The sequence below is a fragment of the Ascaphus truei genome, chromosome 3 (assembly GCF_040206685.1).
Source record: "Ascaphus truei isolate aAscTru1 chromosome 3, aAscTru1.hap1, whole genome shotgun sequence".
In the NCBI taxonomy this organism is placed as follows: domain Eukaryota; kingdom Metazoa; phylum Chordata; class Amphibia; order Anura; family Ascaphidae; genus Ascaphus; species Ascaphus truei.
The window spans coordinates 427,086,562-427,105,326 of NC_134485.1; the positions used below are offsets into that span (position 1 = coordinate 427,086,562).

Sequence of the window (18,765 nt, forward strand, 5' to 3'; positions counted from 1 at the left end):
ACGGGGGAGAGTGAGGCCAAGCAACAGTGTGTGTGTGTGTGTGTCGTCACTCCGCCTCAGGCCAATGAGAGGTGCGGGGGCGGGCGGCCCAAGGGACCAATGAGATTTCCCCTAGGGACACAGGAAGATGCAGACAGGCATACAGTGCTTTCACAAATATATAATAAGATTCAGGACTCCGTTCCATCTTTCGGGATCCTAACTTAATGGGGAATGTCCCTATCTACAACATTATAAACAGTGGGGCCTGGCATATACTATTATTTTACAAACATTACTTTTCCCTGAGGCTCATGTCCTGGAACCTAAGCTTCTAGAATAGTCCCTCCTCCTTAAATACCCCTGTGTGATGTCTGGATTCCATAGCAACCCAGGATGGGGCCTAACATACAACAGTCATGTTAGTAACACTCTAAGAGGGGGTTACATACTTTTGGACTTTTTGGACCGGACAGGACTGTTTTGAATAATAATTTGGACTGAAATTTCTGTACATATAAGCAACAGGATATGCTAGGGAAAAATGCATATTTGATTCGTCTCGGTTTAAATTAGATATATTATCGTTACTGAGGCTTGAACATCGCTAGCACCAAAAGCTCAATTTCTTCAGCACTCGGGGGTACAGACCTCATTTGCACTCAAAGGATTAAACACGGATGTTTCCCTTGGATTTTTGCCTGCAGCATGAGGACTTGTGAGACAGAAAAAAATAAATAAAACCATGCCAAATGTTGTTATTGTCAAAACTTCGACGTGTGACGCCAGTACAAATAAGAAACTATCTGCCAGACTTTGACATGGAGGAAAGCAGGGAAAGTTACTGGCAGACTCATTAACGCTTTCACTGCATCGCATGTTACTCCATATTACGCTCCGAGACCGATGGAAAAATGAAGGTGTGCGGTTATCCTGTCGAAACCAATCCACAATCGACCAGTACAATAAGTGACAAAGACTTAGGTGTTTTGCCCACGTCTGCCGTATGGACATCACCAGACTACCATACCCGCGCCAGAACACCACACGGCCCGTAGGCTGGAAAGTGGACCGAAATGCTCCAAAGAAAACGTGGTCGAACCAGGTGGCGCAAGATCTCAAACCGTTCCACTTCACAGTAGCCGAAGCCCAAAAAGCCGCCCAAAATCGAGATCAATGGCGCGGAATCACTAGAGACTTATTGAACATCCTGCCGCTGGCCTCCACAAAGCATCGCTCCGTACCTTATAAAAGATGGAGCAATGTCGTTTACGGGGTATATACCCATATACCCACTGCATCGCAGGCCCTTCTGGCAGCAAAAGGGTTGATATAAAGTGTTCAAAATCCATGTGGCACCCTACTAGTGTTCAGTAACATTTTCAGTCCTGCTTTAAGAAAATGACCATATCTAATTATTTGTTTCTGAGCTGTTCTACACAATTGTGCGTGTGTTTGAAGATCATCGTTAGGCTCTTACTGTCAACGTATCAATGACCTAGGAAAATGCTCCCCTGGATTGCCATATCCTTGTACAATCCTGTCTGTAAAGATTCATTCTTTGGCCCCTTTCTAGCAAATAAAATGACCACTTGTGAGCACATTCACATGTCTACGGCTGCTATTATACACCGCGCGATGGCGCGTGCGTGCGCGCTCTTGTGCCAACCTCAAATTGCCTAATGCCTATATGAGGCTGCCCCGTGTGCCCACGACGGAGCATGATGGTGCGACCGCGATTTGAAGATACAAAAAAAATGTGTCTTTTAGGGTGGCCGTGTGACGTCATTTATTTATTTATAAAAATGTTTAACCAGGTAGTAATACATTGAGAGTTACCTCTCGTTTCCAAGTATGTCCTGGGCACAGAGTTATAAAAAAATACATGGTTACATTAAAAGAACAGGGTTAAACAGTCAAATCACCAACAGATAGAGTTGGAAAACTGGGTACAGGGGATAAAGGAATTTGTGAGTTTCAGATTGAAATAGAGCAGCTTTAACATCACCAGACATCAGCCATTCGGCTCACACCCTTTGGCTGCACCAAAGGCTGTGCGCCTCTGGGGCAACGCAGATGCACACTGGGGTGGGTGGCTGAGATGCAATGCAGCTGTGAACAAAAGCTCTTTGTGTCCTCATGGCTCATTAACATTCCAGTGGGTGGGGTTGACGTTCCACAAAGAACAAGCAGATGTTAACCCTTAGCACGCAGGTCCTTTGCAGAGGGGTGCAGTTCTTGGGGAGCCCCATCAAGCTGTGCGCCTTTGGGGCAACGCTGATGCACACTGGGGTGGGTCGCGAGCAGTTTAACCAATGAGGGTTGACCAGCTTCGTGGTGCATCTGCCACGCCTCCAGATCGCCTCCCTAATCTCCTGCAGCCAAATTCACAGATCGCTGGGGCAGCAGGAGTGCGTGAGGCTATGCGCTCCGTTGCGCAGGTTATATAAGCTTAGTATTATCAGTGTTGATCAAAATAATTGATCAGAAAGAAACCCTTTATGTATAGCACTCAAATGTCACACATTATAATGTTGGACACAATAGTCCCGCAGTGGTATACTGCAAGTCAGTCAGGTGTATCCGGAATCACCGAGGATATCAAAAATAATAAAATTTTATTAATTCTACATAGAAAGTTAAAAACACAGATACATTATTAAAAATCCCCATACTATTGTGGCTATGTGCAGGTCAAATAGGGTAAGTATAATTAAATTCTCAATACAAACACATATCGTGACTTCCAACTATAGCAGCTGGTTACAATTTCTCTAATATCCAGTGAGAAAAGGTATATACATTCAATAATAGCAGGCTTGATAGGATATAGCTACTTCCCTTCAGGTAGCTGTAGTAGAGCTTAGATGTATATCAAAGAGCTAGGTAGTGTAGTATAGTATATATATCTCATGCGCAGGATCTCTGCATGGCCAAGTCAGATGTGGCCCGACGTACGTTTCACGTGTCTACCACGCTTCACGTGAAACGAACGTCGGGACGTAGGACGTCACGTTAGTGACGTCACTCGAGTGGCGACATCCTATAGCTTCTACAGCTGGAGACACGAGCAGGCTTGTATCGGGCTAATAATATAACATATTTGGTTGCTAATTACTGTACCTGCACCCAGAGTATGTGCATATTGATTATTACAATTATGAGAAGTTACGTTGCAATCTAGCTCTAAGCACACCTTCTTTTGGTATATATACACCATAAGGTTTGAACTGTGATACACCAGGCTTAACCATTTAGCTGGCAGTGATTTTGGTGCACTTACAGACCACAAGATACATGTTGTGATTTACTGCACTGTGTAGCATCTTTGGTAAAAGGGGCAAGTGTACTCGCGACATACAGAGACTATTAATACCAGCTGCCCACATCTGACTTGGCCATGCAGAGATCCTGCGCATGAGATATATATACTATACTACACTACCTAGCTCTTTGATATACATCTAAGCTCTACTACAGCTACCTGAAGGGAAGTAGCTATATCCTATCAAGCCTGCTATTATTGAATGTATATACCTTTTCTCACTGGATATTAGAGAAATTGCAACCAGCTGCTATAGTTGGAAGTCACGATATGTGTTTGTATTGAGAATTTAATTATACTTACCCTATTTGACCTGCACATATCAGCCACAATAGTATGGGGATTTTTAATAATGTATCTGTGTTTTTAACTTTCTATGTAGAATTAATAAAATTTTATTATTTTTGATATCCTCGGTGATTCCGGATACACCCGACTGACTTGCAGTATACCACTGCGGGACTATTGTGTCCAACATTATAATGTGTGACATTTGAGTGCTATACATAAAGGGTTTCTTTCTGATCAATTCTTTTGATCAACATTGATAATATATAAGCTTAGTGTAAGGATCCGTGAGTCCTGCTACCCTCAGCGCGCCCCGTCCTTACCTCGGTCCGCGATTGGGTGCTCCGCTTCCCCCGCCTCCTGCGGTGCTTCACCTGGGCCATCTATCAGCTGTCGGACAACGGGCGCGCGCATCACGTGCGGAAGTTTATACCAAGCTCTCGGGTCCCGCCTCTGGGTTGCGCACGAGTGGGGGCGTCATCAGCACGTCACGTACGCACGGGACACGCGTTCTACGCGCGCAGGTACCGCGTCACCAGCCTCCGCCTGTAAACCTTCCCACACCTGTCTCCTGCAGCAATCGCAACAAGCTTTCCTGACGCACCTCCTCTTGCCTCGTCCTCATTGGTTCCTGTTTGCCTTATATGCTCAGCCGTTTCTCTGGTTCATCGGGTGAGCATAAACCTTCCTTCGAGCGAAGTGGTCACTGCTGTCTTGCCTCCACAGTCTTGTCATGCTTCCAGATCCTTGCTCCTGACCGTAGCTTTTCCTCCGGACTCCGCTCTTCTGTTCTCCTGACCTCTGCTACTATACATATGACCATCCGCACCTCTCCATCTTAACCCCGGCTTGCTCCTCGACAGTCCGCACCTCTCCAACCCAGAGCACGGCTAAGTACCTCCTACGATCCGCTACTCTACAACACCGAACTCGGCAAGTATTACTGACCATCCAGACCTCTCAATCCCCGACCCAGCTACCTCGACCAATCTACACTCCAGACACGCCCACGCGGCTGTAGGTTGGTGTTATATCAAATCCTCTGCCTCGCGGTCACGCCTTGTTTGCGGTGAGCACTCCGTTACACTTAGCCTACGGCAGGTCTATAACCCAGTCCCTCCCCATTATCTCTTCGCATGCAATGCTTCCCCTGCAACCGTAGATTCTGGGGAAGATCACGTCCACCCCTCTCCGGGAGCAGTGAAGACGACCAGAATAGGTTAGGTGGACCCTCGTCTTCCAATCTCGTCATTGGGGGTGCATTGCAACCATGTGGTAGCTGCCCCAGGAGAGCCGCAATATTTTGGGGGCTGTGGTCCTTTAGGTAGGAAAGGAGGGTTAATGTTGAGAATTGGTGACTTTTGGAAGGATAGGACTGGATGGGAGTTTATCCTCGTGTAACACTGGTTGTAGATATTGGAATGTGGTAGGGGTGGATTTTGCTGTTGGTAGTGGGAGCAGTTCCTTCTTGGCGCTTTTTAAAATTTTTTTATTTCAATCTTTTTTTTATTGTATTTTGAGACATACACATCTTTACATTGCAAGGGGAACGTCACATTAAAGGTGGTATACATTATATCAAATATTTTCATACAGTATTAAGATTCATAGTTATGGATATGGATCCATGTTGTTCCCGTCGTTTCTTAACAGTGAACTGCTACTCCGTAGTCTCAGGTGTGAACTTGTGGATAGATGAGATAAGATAGAAAAAGGATATAGTTGGAAGTAGGGGGGGGGGTAGGAAGGGAGAGGGGTGGGGATGGGGGGGGGGGGGAACTTAATACAGTGATTTGGTACTGGGCTTACTCTCCTGCTGCTTATTTATCTGTGAAGCCACGGCTCCCATATTCAGTAGAACTGATCCGGGGTTTGGTTTAGTTGGGCAGTTAGCTTCTCCATGTATTGTATTGTATGTCTTTATTTATATAGCGCCATTAATGTACATAGCGCTTCACAGTAGTAATACACGTGGTAATCAAATAAACAACAGATAATATAAATAACAGATCATGGGAATAAGTGCTTTAGACATTAAGGAAGAGGAGTCCCTGCCCCGAGGAGCTTACAGTCTAATTGGTAGGTAGGGAGAACGTACAGAGACAAGGAGGAGGGAGTTCTGGTAAGTGCGTCTGCAGGGGGCCAAGCTTTATGTATCATGTGTTCAGAATATCCACAGTGCTATTCATATGCTTCTTTAAGCAAGTGTGTCTTAAGTTGGGTCTTAAGTTACATAACTTTGTTTATTCTTTTGTGCACTGTTCTTCTTGATGGGGCGTTAATCTTTTTACAAGCCGCGGCTAAGGAACATCTCGCCGCGGTTAGAATGAAAGAGATCAGTTTCTTCATGGGGGACCGGATATTTTCCACTGTCTTGGCTAGCACAAGGATCAGCGGGTCCAAAGAAATCTTCTTGGCGCTTTTAAGTGAAGGATTCCTTTGTACAGTACATTATTTGGTTTCTACCACTTCTGTACAAAAGCATTTTTAAGTGTCACAGTATGTCTGTTTGGCTGGGGCACATGCGGTTATATCCTAGGGTTTGCAAGAAAACCACTGTAGCTACTGTGACGAGTGTCTAGGATTTGTATATATTGAGATTTGCGCTCTAATAATAATAACTTTTATATGGCGCTTTTCTCCCAATGAGACTCAAAGCATTTCCGGGTTAAAAAAAGGACCCCCAAAAAGAAGAAAACATTTAAAATGATAAGAGACCAAACACAAGGAAAGATGCAATACAGGATGGGACAGTACTGAAGCTATTAAATGCCGGTTCATTAATTAAATGCCTGGGTAAACAGGTAGGTCCTGAGCCTGTTTTTATAGATTCCCAGAGGGGGGCCTCTTAATCTGTACATGGCAGACTGTTCCAGAGAGTGGGAGCAGCGTGGCTAAAAGCTCAGGCTCCAAAGAAAGCCAAGGAAATTCTGGGAACTGTTATGTAGTGTGACCGATATCAAGGTAACTTGACATTTCTGCTCATAAGTCCATTTTTAGTTGTATTATATGGTATGATGTTTTTTTTTTAAATAATCTTTCTAAAGATGGTATCTTGAAAGATTTGACTTCCCTTAGTGCCTTTTTTTTGTGCACGGACTCCATTTCCACAGGTTTAGTACCACAAGATTGGTGTAAAGCAGACGTAGTGCCTATATTTAAAAAAAAAAAAAAAAAGTGGACAGCCGTACAGTATATGTGCTGGTGTGCGCATGCGCTGACGTGCTGGTGTGCGCATGCGCTGGTGTGCGCTGACGTGCTGGTGTGCGCATGCGCTGACATGCTGATTCTGCACACGCGCAGTGACTTATTTCTGTTAGAATTTTCGTCCGCCTGAACAGTATTTTTTCCCTATGTGATTTTTTTTTGTTGCTACCGCCAGCAGAGAAGTTTCCCTTCAAAAGGGAGCTAGATTACAACAGGGGAATTATAGACCTGTAAATGTGACATCAATAGTGGGAAAGCTATTTGAAGGTTTGGTACGGGATAATATTCATGAATACCTAATGAATAACAAAATTATTAGTTACAGTCATCATGGATTAATACAGGTATATACCAAATAAGTAAACATGGGAAGGATGTTGATCCAGGGAGTAATCTGATTGATAATTATTGGAGTCGGGAATGAATTTATTTCCCCCCTTATGAGATATCATTGGATAATGTGTCACTGGGGTTTTTTGTTCGCCTTCCTCTGGATCAATAAGTAAGTACAAATATAGGATAAAGTATCTGTCGTCTAAATTTAGCATATTTTGTACTTGATGGACGGAAGTCTTTGTTCAACCTAATCTACCATGTACCTCTACTGTATACATAGCTAGGAGTGCTCTTCCGTTCCATGGGCAAAGAGTGTCCTCTTCCCCTTCTGCTTGCTCTTTGGGAGAGCGTTTTTTATAATTATAAAGATGTTATACTGAGGTCAGGGTCAAAGTATCCAATAGTGGGGGGAACTGTTATTTTCTCAAAACATCCAGGGGGAGCATATGGGGAAATAAGAGAACAAAATACACAGATTTAAGTGCAGACGTATAACAATGAGTGGAATAATTAGGCAGTGTCTTGGCTCATATGGTTGTTCTACTCACAGGACTAAAGAGTAATTAAAGGCAGTTGGCAAATTGGGTTGCCACCCATGTAGGTAGCTGTGCACCGGACCCCCTATCGATTCTCCGTCAGCAAAATACGCATATATAAAATGAGAGAGAAAGCTACATAGTGCGATCAATATGAAAACTTTATGTAAAAAATAAGGGTAAAAAATGCGCACTTACAATGTGCTAATATAATAAAAGCATATATCACACAATGTGAATTGGAGGTGTCCCGAACAGCTCACCGCCTCCCTTAGGTCTTTAGCTGGCTTCCACGGCTCTGTGTCCCGAATCGGAGCTTCCCTCTGTGCGCCCGTCTGAGTGTGACGTCACGGCTGCAGGGTTGGTTCACTACGGTTCGCCTCCAAGCCCAAAATTGGTCTACTCAACGCGTTTCGCCCAGCTACCAGGAACTGTTCTCGGCTTCGTCAGGAGTATACGGTCAGAGCCGTGGAAGCCAGCTAAAGACCTAAGGGAGGCGGTGAGCTGTTCGGGACACCTCCAATTCACATTGTGTGATATATGCTTTTATTATATTATCACATTGTAAGTGCGCATTTTTTACCCTTATTTTTTACATAAAGTTTTCATATTGATCGCACTGTGTAGCTTTCTCTCTCATTTTATATATGCGTATTTTGCTGACGGAGAATCGATAGGGGGTCCGGTGCACAGCTACATACATGGGTGGCAACCCAATTTGCCAACTGCCTTTAATTACTCTTTAGTCCTGTTAGTAGAACAACCATATGAGCCAAGACACTGCCTAATTATTCCACTCATTGTTATACGTCTGCACTTAAATCTGTGTATTTTGTTCTCTTATTTCCCCATATGCTCCCCCTGGATGTTTTGAGATAATCCTTTACCTTGGAACCCGTGAAACAGGTCCCACCAGTGAGGTTTTTTTGAGCTGGGTGTTTAGTTATCACATTTATCTTCATTACCTATATTATTATTATTTTCACTTTTTATTAAGTTGTTCGCGCCTGTTATTCACCTTTTTACACGATATGGGAACTGTTATTTAGCATGACTCCTGCTTTGTATGGTCCTCACTGGAAATAAAAACGGCGTTGATGTTTGAAGAAACTGAAAAAGTCATTGTTTGGGGGTGTACATTGAAGACTACTTTGGTTCCTGGAGGTTAACTACGTGGCTATGTGTTTTTGTGAGCTGAGTGGGGCGGCCTTTTTAACACATTACTTGTTTAATTGCAGAACCCCACTCCTCAGCACAGATATTTGGTGCCACTGCAGCCCTGCCGATGGCCCCTATTAAAGTCAAGCACATTGTGTCCTTCAGCTCAGAGGTAGGTCTGTCAGATGTACTGGGGATCTCTGTTCATCCATGTGGCTTTTGGGGCACATAGCTCTGTTACTGAGCTTTGTAACACGTAGAGTCAGGAGGCAGCCATATTTGCCTTGTGTTGTAATTTATGATGCTGGGAGGCTGACGTGCATTGACATTAGGTCGCTGGCAATAACTTACTGCACACATCTGGAATCTCCTCATTGCTGCTATCTTAAACATTAGGTGAAGAATAAGGGAAGGATGGACAGGTTCTTGACGTACCAGTTGAAGCAGATACTAAGGGACTATTTCAATATGACCTCAACCCCTATTTACTAGAATTGTGGATTTTGGCAGATCGGGGTAAGCTTGGCTAGTTACAGGTGTAGCCCTGGGTAGTTTTGGGGCTATAGTTCTTTCTCCTCCTGGCAGTAATACTTAGTAAGGGTAAGTTTGCCAGGAGTAATCATGGGTTCTCCCCACTCACTGCAGATCAGTGAGGCAGAGAAAGCAGTGCAGTCAGGCCTGTGTCCAATAAGGGACAGGGGCGGGCTCTTGTTGGATCTGTCATAATGATCTGCATTTCCTGTATTTGGTCAGTTGCTCCTACCCTGAGAGGAGCTCAGTCACTAAACCCAGTTGTGCAGGGCTCTGCCAATCTGTGGGCCCTCCCTTAGGGGAGAGGCGGGTAGACTGTTCCCACTACTCTGATAGGGGGTAGTGGAAGAGCTAGGCCTGCTTCCAGGGCCCTGACTGGGAGTGTAAGGCCAGGTCCATCCTGCAGGAGAACTCCTGTGTTCCTGTACTGCTGTGTATGCTGCTCCAGTGTATGCTATTGGTGCAATAAAGTGTTCCTGATTATAAAGAAGCGGTTGTGAGACTGGAATCTCTCATCCCTCAGTGGGACGTTCTATTCCAGGGATTCCACCCCATATCCTGGGGCCTGCAATAGATGGAGGCGCTGTCACCATGAGTACGTACTGGGTATGTCCCCAGAAGCCTGTCCTGACCTTCCCCATAACACCATCAAGCGGGAGACTCAGGAGTCCTGTAAGCCAGCAGGTGCACCACACTATAGCCATGTGTAACCAGAGTAGTATTTCCCTAGAGGGGCCAATCTGCGATTGGGAAGGGGGGAGGGGGGAAACCCGTTACACAGGTATATAGAATTCCCCCTGTTACGTGATTATCAGTGAATCTCGCTGCACTTCAGTATTTCAGTGCAATAAATAATGTCTCGCAATGAGTACGTGGGGGGAATTCAAATAGCATAAACCTTCCACCGTTCCAGGGTCAAACAAGAAACCCATGCGTGCAGTAGCGGAAATCTGCCGCGACTCACTGTCACACACCCCACCGCCATGAAACTTCACAGGAGGGGTCTGGGTAATTCAAAGAAGTACACTGGGTCACTTTTTGTTTCTTATTCATTGTGAATGTGGATGTATTCCACGACGAGACAAATTGAAGATGTTTTACTCCTGCAAATACAGATACTGCCATCATTTTTATTTGAGATATTTTATACTGCTTCACTAGTTTAGACATGCACTTTCAGCGTCTTTGGTCTGTTTTTTAGAAGATGAAGCCAGCCTGTAGACCAGGGGTGGCCGAAAATATGACGTGTGTAGGAGCCAGCGTTTTGTTAGCTGTGTGTGGGGGGTGCAGGTATGTTTCGGATACCCTGCTGCCACTCCCCACCCGTCATCAGCTCTGTGAGACACTGACACACACACACAGAAAGAGACACACACACACTCTCGCATACAGACACACACATACACACACACAGAGAGAAACACCCATCAGCTATTTGCGCCAACTAGACCCGCTCCTCTTCTGCTTTTCGATTCCCCCCGCCCTGACAGACGCTCACATCTCTGCTCTCCGACTAGCACTGCCCCCACGCGCCTCTGCCTCCTGCTCTCTGATCCCTCTCCCCCTCTCTCTTCATTGAGATGCTCAGCGGTGACTTGACCTGTCAATCAGGTCAGTCATCACTCCGCCGGGGAGTGAGGGGGGGAGCATTTTAAGCGACCAGGCGCCCGGGATTTTCCCATCCCTGCATGTCGGGTATGAGGTTTGGAAGAAGAAGAAGAAATGAATCCCTGCTCGTGAGAGTTTACACTCTAGAGGGAATGAGGGACAATGTTTAAACAAAAGGTCAAGTTTGGTTCAGCCGCACAGCTGATCCCATTAAGGTTTGAGGGCGGGGATATTGGGCAGTGTTAGCGTGGAGATTGGTTCAGCCGCACAGCTGATCCCAGTGGGGTTGGAGGGGGTTGGATGTTAGGGGCATGCCGGATAGACTTCCATGAAAGGGGGCGTTTTCAGGGAGTTTTTAAGTGCCTGAAAGCTGGGGGAGAGTCTGATGGTGCGTGGTAGGGAATTCCAGAGACAGGGGGTCAGCACGGGAGAAGAACAGTAGGCGGTAGTGAGAGGAGGTAATAACGCACGAAGAGAGGCGGATGTTATTGGGAGTATTTATGGGGATGAGGGCTGAGAGCTTTGTAAGTCAGAGATAGGGTTTTACATTTGATTCTAGAGGATATGGGACGCCAGTGTAGGGATTTGCATAGTGGAGTGTGAGTGAGGTAGATGTGACAGGAGGACAATGGGAATGCCAACTATGACATGGCCTTGAAGAACATGGTATGACAAGCAACAGCATGGATTTTGAAAACAAACATATATACTTAGTAGGTAGAGTTTAGCTCTTAAGAAGCAATCACCCTTATTATCGGCGTCATTTACCTTTTATAGGCTCTGTATGTCTTTGTCATGATGGAGTTTAATACTGTTGCTGTATTTGCCATCACACTTCCCCGTGGGTGGCGGTTTCAGGCGTCCATCTTCACAACCTCCTTCTCCGTAGCACTGATGGCTGTGATGTTTCTGCATTAGGATCCCAAACACCCAGTGGAGACCCTGCTCAGCCAGCGCTCCGTGCACCCCTGGCTGAGCTGCCCTCAGGACCGGAGCCGCCAGCTGAAGGTGGAGCTGCAGCTGGAACGGGCTTGTCCAATCGGTTACATTGATACAGGTATTTAAGGAGAACACATTTTAGAGGTTCAGTCCCACTTGGCAACCTATAAGAGAGTTGAGCAAGTTCACCACTGTTACAATGGTTCTTTTATAATGTGATAGGTTTAGCAAGTTTGGTGGTCACGGCGGCGCGAGCTACAGCGTGCGCGACACACCCCATAGCACAGCCTTCTATGGGAAGACAAAAATGTTGTCTTCCCAGGCCGCGGTCACGTGGTTGGCGCGCAGCCAATGGCAGGGCAGATATGCCCCGTCATGGCCGATGTGCCCCGTCATGGCCGCACGCCACCGTCATGGCCCCGCTCGCCTACAGACCGCCGATCGCGGCTGTAGTCTCTGCACGCGCCGCCAGGCGCACGTACAGCAGGGAGGACTTGGGCCGTAACCTTGGGCTGTTCTTAATTTGATATGTTTAATACGTTTGCAAACGTAATCATTCAAGCCTAAATCTGAAAACCACAGTGACAAATATCACAGAGCCCGTCCATTATCCTGCTATCCTTACTAATTAGGGCATACATTTACATTTGTGTCACTTAATGAGGTTGCTATTCCACTTACATGGTCCCGTCAGATTGCTTTCTATTTTTATCCTGCTTATTACAGGAGCAATCCAGTTCTTTGCTATGTCCCAAATTATAATGTAAGAGTTTTTAAGGTCGCTCTCGTGAGTTTCTATAACCTGCTTTCCGACATGGCCCTGGTGTAACTTTTATCCCTTATGTGGTGAATGGCTAATATAACGGGCCCTTCTGAAACGTGGTGCATTGTGCGATACATATTAATTGTACTTTCAGTACTGTGAGCTTTTGTCCTAAATAGTAGTGGCGCTGTTACATGGCTGAGTGTTGTGCTTCTCAGTAGGTCACCATCTAATGCTGTGGGTGCTAGAAGGTCCGGCAGAGCAATGCTCCTAGGCTGAGATTATACTGTGTGCTTGAGCGTGCGCACGCATGGCATGGCGGGCGCCCGGCGCCCATCGATCTCTGCACATACTGTTTAAGGTGATGTGGTCCGCCGGGATTGGCTGAACCACTCACGTGTGACACGACCATCGCTTGTAAAGACACTTTTGTTTTTTGTCTTTTCAAAACGCGTTCGCGCTCTGTCGTGCGCGCGCACTGGGGGCGGCCTCTAAGGGATCCTGCAGTTTGTACTTGGCGCGTGCCCGCGCACGCAAGTGCCATCGCACACAGTATATTCTCAGCCTTAGATCACACTCCCTGCGGTACCTCTGCATCGCTCTGGTAGTGGTGAGCAACATGATATACTACAGGGTAAAAAAACAACAAAATGTCCTCATTACTCGAGTATTATTGTCCCTTCTTTTGACGTACTCTGCATATTATTTCACTCATTTTCAGTGTTTTCATATTGGGTTATGGTTTGCTTTCTTTGTACTAGCCACTATTATTTCTATGCTTGTATACTTAAAAACGACACCTTTTATCTGATCTATTTTCATAATTATGTGGGTGCTGTTGAAGTCCCATTGATATTTACTCTATATTCGTGTGCTGAGGATATTTTAGTTTTTTACTATGTAATTTAGGAATTAAGGGTTCCTTCTGTCCTCTAGCATCGAAAGCTATGACATATTGTTTCCAGTTTTCTTTTGAGTGGTCCTGTGTGGTGTAGACTAGATATATTGCAGGGGCTACATGTGCCTCGTACCCTAAAAACCTTAACCCCTTACCCTAATTACCTACCCTAAAAACCCTCATCCCTTACCCTAATTCCCTACCCTAAAAACCCTCATCCCTTACCCTAATTCCCTACCCTAAAAACCCTCATCCCTTACCCTAATTCCCTACCCTAAAAACCTTCATCCCTTACCCTAATTCCCTACCCTAAAAACCTTAACCCTTATCCTAATTCCCTACCCTAAAAACCTTAACCCCTTACCCCAATTCCCTACCCAAAAAACCTAACCCCTTACCCTAAGACCACTATCCTTAACCCCCTACCCGCAAAAAAAACCATTTAAATTAACTTACCTTATTGGCGAAACGGCCAGTGGCTGAGTGACCAGTGGTGGAGCGGCTGCAGAGAAGGCTCCCTCGGTGGCCAAACGCCGACGGCGAGATGTCCGCGACCAAACGCCCAATTCCGGTAGGCATAGCCCCCCATGGCTGCCTGTTGCCCACCAATGCTCTTATGATTTGAGGGATAAATCCTCATTTGGCACATTTTATCTCTTGTAGGGAACAGCGGTTCGGCCTTCCTACAGATTGACGTGGGCCGCTCCAGCTGGCCCCTGGAGAAACCCTTCGTAACGCTGCTCCCCACAGCCACTCTGATGACCCCCGCAGACTCCAAGTCGGGAAAGAACCGCAATGGAGTGAGAATGTTCAAGGAAGGTAAAGAGAGGCCCATGGTTCAAAGCAATGTCACTAATATCCTCACCGACAATGTCTCAACTATTAAACACATTGAAAAATCTCTCAGGAGTTTTATCTTCTGGATAGGAAAGGGAAAAACCCTCCTGCTTCTGTTTGACTTTTAATGTAGCCACATTGCCTGATGGGGAAATGCCCGAAGTGCGCTTTAAGTACTGATCGTGGTGAGTGGAAGGAAACCAAACGAAGGGGCGTGGTCGTCCAGAAAACCACATTCGCCATCCATGTCCCATGTGGAGATCATCCATCGTGCGGAAGTATACAAGTGTAAACTGCGCTTTGTTGTCTCCCCCGGTTTCAGCGCAGCATCAGGCCTCGGGCATGGTCAGCGCTTAGGCGCTGACCCGTGCTGAGGCGCGCTGCTGCTCGGCAGTGAGCCCCTGCAGCCGCAATGAGAGCGGCTTTAGCAGGGGCTCGCTTACGCTTCCGCAAGCGTGCGGAAGCGTAAGTCTTAGCAACATTTTAAATTCAAGCGCTCAAGGGAGCGCAGGGCCGGTCACGTGAGCGGTTCGCCCAATGAGGGCGAACCAGCTCCGTGACGTCACAGGCCCCCCCCGACACACCCCCGGACGGCGCGCGGACAAGGCCAGGGAAAGCACCCGCTTTCCCTCAGCCTCCGCGCGCCTCAGCACGGCTGCAGTCCTGTGGACGCAGCGTCAGTCTGCTTTATCACGTACTCTCACATTAGTGTAAAGTAGTGCAGTTATTGAGGGCGACAAACTGCAACATCCGGGTGGAACATTTAGTCTTTAAAGACCTGTCGTTATTTACGTGAGCGTGTCTGAATATCGTCTTGGCCAACTGGATTCGCTAATATTTAGCCAACTGTTTCATGAATGGGAACATCTCAAGAAAATGCACAAAGACCTTCACAACGCTACATGGGAGCTGCTGACGCGTATGATTTAATGTGATTATGTACCATAGAAACCAGATAAATATATTTTTATTCATATATACATCAGTAGCAGAAAGAGAGGGTTTCTTTTTCACAATGCACTCTTAGAAAAAACCTTATATTCAGTCAAGAATCTCTAATCGCAGTATTCAAAATTATTTTCCTAATACGACTAAAATTGTAATCGAGTAATGAATAAAAGTGAAGTTTATAAGACAAGTTTTATTGCTCAAACCTTGAGTGGGACCTCTCTATGTAGCTTATACTCTCTTCTCTTGGTATATATGACGCCTAATCTCCTATATGATGCTTTACCAATGACTTCTCATGACCTATTTAAATCCGTTAATAATAGGTCTAGTCTTAATATCCTGAGACTTAACAACATGTACTGTATGTCTCGGCACCTGTCTCCAACTTATAATAATAGCATATTCTTGTATTGCGCTGCTAGTTTTACGTAGCGCTTTACAGAGGCATTTTGCAGGCACAGTCCCTGCCCCGTGGAGCTTACAATTGATGTTTTTGGTGCCTGGGGCACAGGGAGTTAGTGACTTGCCCAAGGTCACAAGGAGCTTCTTCAAACTCAGTGCCAGTCAGTGTCTTTACTCAGTGTCTTTACTCCTTCTCAGAGTATTTGTACTAAGAGTGAGTGTAAGAAATATAGGGAGAAAACAGAGAAAGATCCCCGTCGAGAAGTCTCTAAGATGCAGAATCACCATATTGAACGGAACAAATACACCCTTCGGCGTCCTGCCTGAACCACCGGCCGATGCCCCGCTCCCAAGACACACCTAACGTGACGTATCGCATTCCCTATCTGTCTGACAAGTGTGTGGAGATTAAATAGCTTTCAGATCACCGTGACAACCAGATTTGGATCGCACTGATTGGGCAGTTCACTGACAATGTGCAAATAGTCTAACATTACATCAATGGATAGTTAGTAGAACGTTTGTATTAGAAGTTGAGTACACCTTGTTACAATGTTAAAAATGTAACCGAGTTATGGAATACCAATTTTAGGCCAACACATCTATTGAGTAAAAGATGGGGAAAGAGGTAGATAAGGGCGGGGGTTGGGGGGCACTCTAAATGCAGGCTAAGAGGACACAAAACCTTTGCTAAGACCACCGGGGTTCAGTGTATAACGGGTATACGGTAGATCCATCTGGATTCGTTTTGGAGCAATATTTTGTAACAATCAACCCTTGTTCTGTCAGGGAGAGTGTGGTCTATGCCCAGGTATTTTACAACTTTTGTATCACCCCCATGCATCTCCTGAATGTGTCTTGATATCGGGGGTGTCTGGTTCATTTCTAATGGACCCCACATGTTCCAGAATTTGTCTATCAAATTGCTGGCTTGGCAAAGAATATACTGACGGAGTTGAAAGCATTTTGTGTTGTTTATAGATTATTACGGTTGTTGTTAGAGTCTCATTTTGTGTTTTGATAGCGCTTGTTGTGTATGGATTTTCCCATTGGACTTGACTTGCTTACATTTTGCCCTGTTTTGACCTTTAGAGGCAGGCATATGATTTAGTAGGCACATTTCACTATCACCATCCCATTTTGCTGCCCACTATTCCTTGAGCATCCAATCACTATTGTTTTGGCACCATCACATATCATACTTATTGGCATCCATACTCTCCAGGCATTCTGTTGTACCTTGTATCCCTCCTCTCCTTCTCATATAATAACATGTTCTTGTATAGCGCTGCTAGTTTTACGTAGCGCTTTACAGAGACATTTTTGCAGGCACAGGTCCCTGCCCCGTGGAGCTTACAATCTATGTTTTTTGGTGCCTGAGGCACAGGGAGATAAAGTGACTTGCCCAAGGTCACAAGGAGTCAACACCAGGAATTGAACCAGGTTCCCCTCTCAAACTCTTCAAACTCTCAGTTCCAATCGTTGTTCCCTTTCGCATGTGGCCTGTGAGTGCACTGCAACCGCTGCTTTATTTAGATCCTTTCTTGGATCTCGCTTTGTTGCCACTATATACTATCCCTTAGCTGCACCCGGCTCGTTTATATAGTACATTTGTGTAGATAGGTGGAGCCAGTAGCTACAGCTAAACCCCGTTATAACGCGCCTCGTTATACCGCGATTCGGTTATAACGCGGTTTTCCCGTGGCTCCCGTTTTAAAAAAAAATAAAAAAAAATTTAAAAAAAATATATTTTTTTTTACATTTTTTTTTGCACACTGCACACACTCACTGCACACACACTGCTCATTGCTCACACTGCCACACTGCACACACACTGCACACTGCACACACACTGCTCATTGCTCACACTGACACACTGCACACACACTGCACACTGCACACACACTGCACACTGCACACACACTGCTCATTGCTCACACTGCACACACTGACACACTGCACACACACTGCACACACACTGCACACACACTGCTCATTGCTCACACTGCACACACTGACACACTGCACACACACTGCACACTGCACACTGCACACACACTGCACACACACTGCTCATTGCTCACACTGCACACACTGACACACTGCACACACACTGCACACTGCACACACACTGCTCATTTCTCACACTGCACACACTGACACACTGCACACACACTGCTCATTGCTCACACTGCACATACTGCACACACACTGCTCACTGCACACACACACTGCTCACTGCACACACACTGCTCATTGCACACACTGCACACACACTGCACACACACTGCTCATTGCTCACACTGCACACACTGCACACACTGACACACTGCACACACAGACACACTGCACACACACTGTACACTGCACACACACTCCTCATTGCTCACACTGCACACACTGACACACTGCACACACACTGCACACACACTGCACACTGCACACACACTGCTCATTGCTCACACTGCACACACTGACACACTGCACACACACTGCACACACACTGCACACTGTCACACACACTGCACACACACTGCTCATTGCTCACACTGCACACACTGCACACACACTGCTCATTGCTCACACTGCACACACTGACACACTGCACACACACTGCACACTGCACACACACTGCTCATTTCTCACACTGCACACACTGACACACTGCACACACACTGCTCATTGCTCACACTGCACACACACTGCACACTGCACACACACTGCTCATTGCTCACACTGCACACACACTGACACACTGCACACACACTGCTCATTGCTCACACTGCACACACTGCACACACTACACACACTGACACACTGACACACTGACACACTGACACACTGCACACACACTGTACACTGCACACACTCCTCATTGCTCACACTGCACACACTGACACACTGCACACACACTGCACACTGCACACAATTATTATATAGAAATAAACAGACAACTGCACTTTAACAGATGTATTTTGCCTGTACAACGTCTTGTGACTTTTGTTTC

The 18,765-nt window shown here is 46.0% G+C and overlaps 1 protein-coding gene across 4 annotated transcripts in view; it reads left to right on the forward strand.

Annotated features, from left to right (window-relative positions):
- Window positions 1–18,765, forward strand: part of XNDC1N (XRCC1 N-terminal domain containing 1, N-terminal like) — a 47,366-nt gene that overhangs the window by 3,591 nt on the left and 25,010 nt on the right. For 3 of the 4 annotated variants that reach the window (XM_075592823.1, XM_075592822.1, XM_075592821.1), the window contains exons 2-4: window positions 8,910–9,001; window positions 11,887–12,025; window positions 14,232–14,387. In XM_075592823.1, coding sequence (XP_075448938.1) covers window positions 8,957–9,001; window positions 11,887–12,025; window positions 14,232–14,387 — 340 coding nt within the window. In that variant the 5' untranslated portion in view covers window positions 8,910–8,956. The remainder of the gene's footprint in view (window positions 1–8,909; window positions 9,002–11,886; window positions 12,026–14,231; window positions 14,388–18,765) is intronic. The other variant, XM_075592824.1, reaches the window with a different exon arrangement.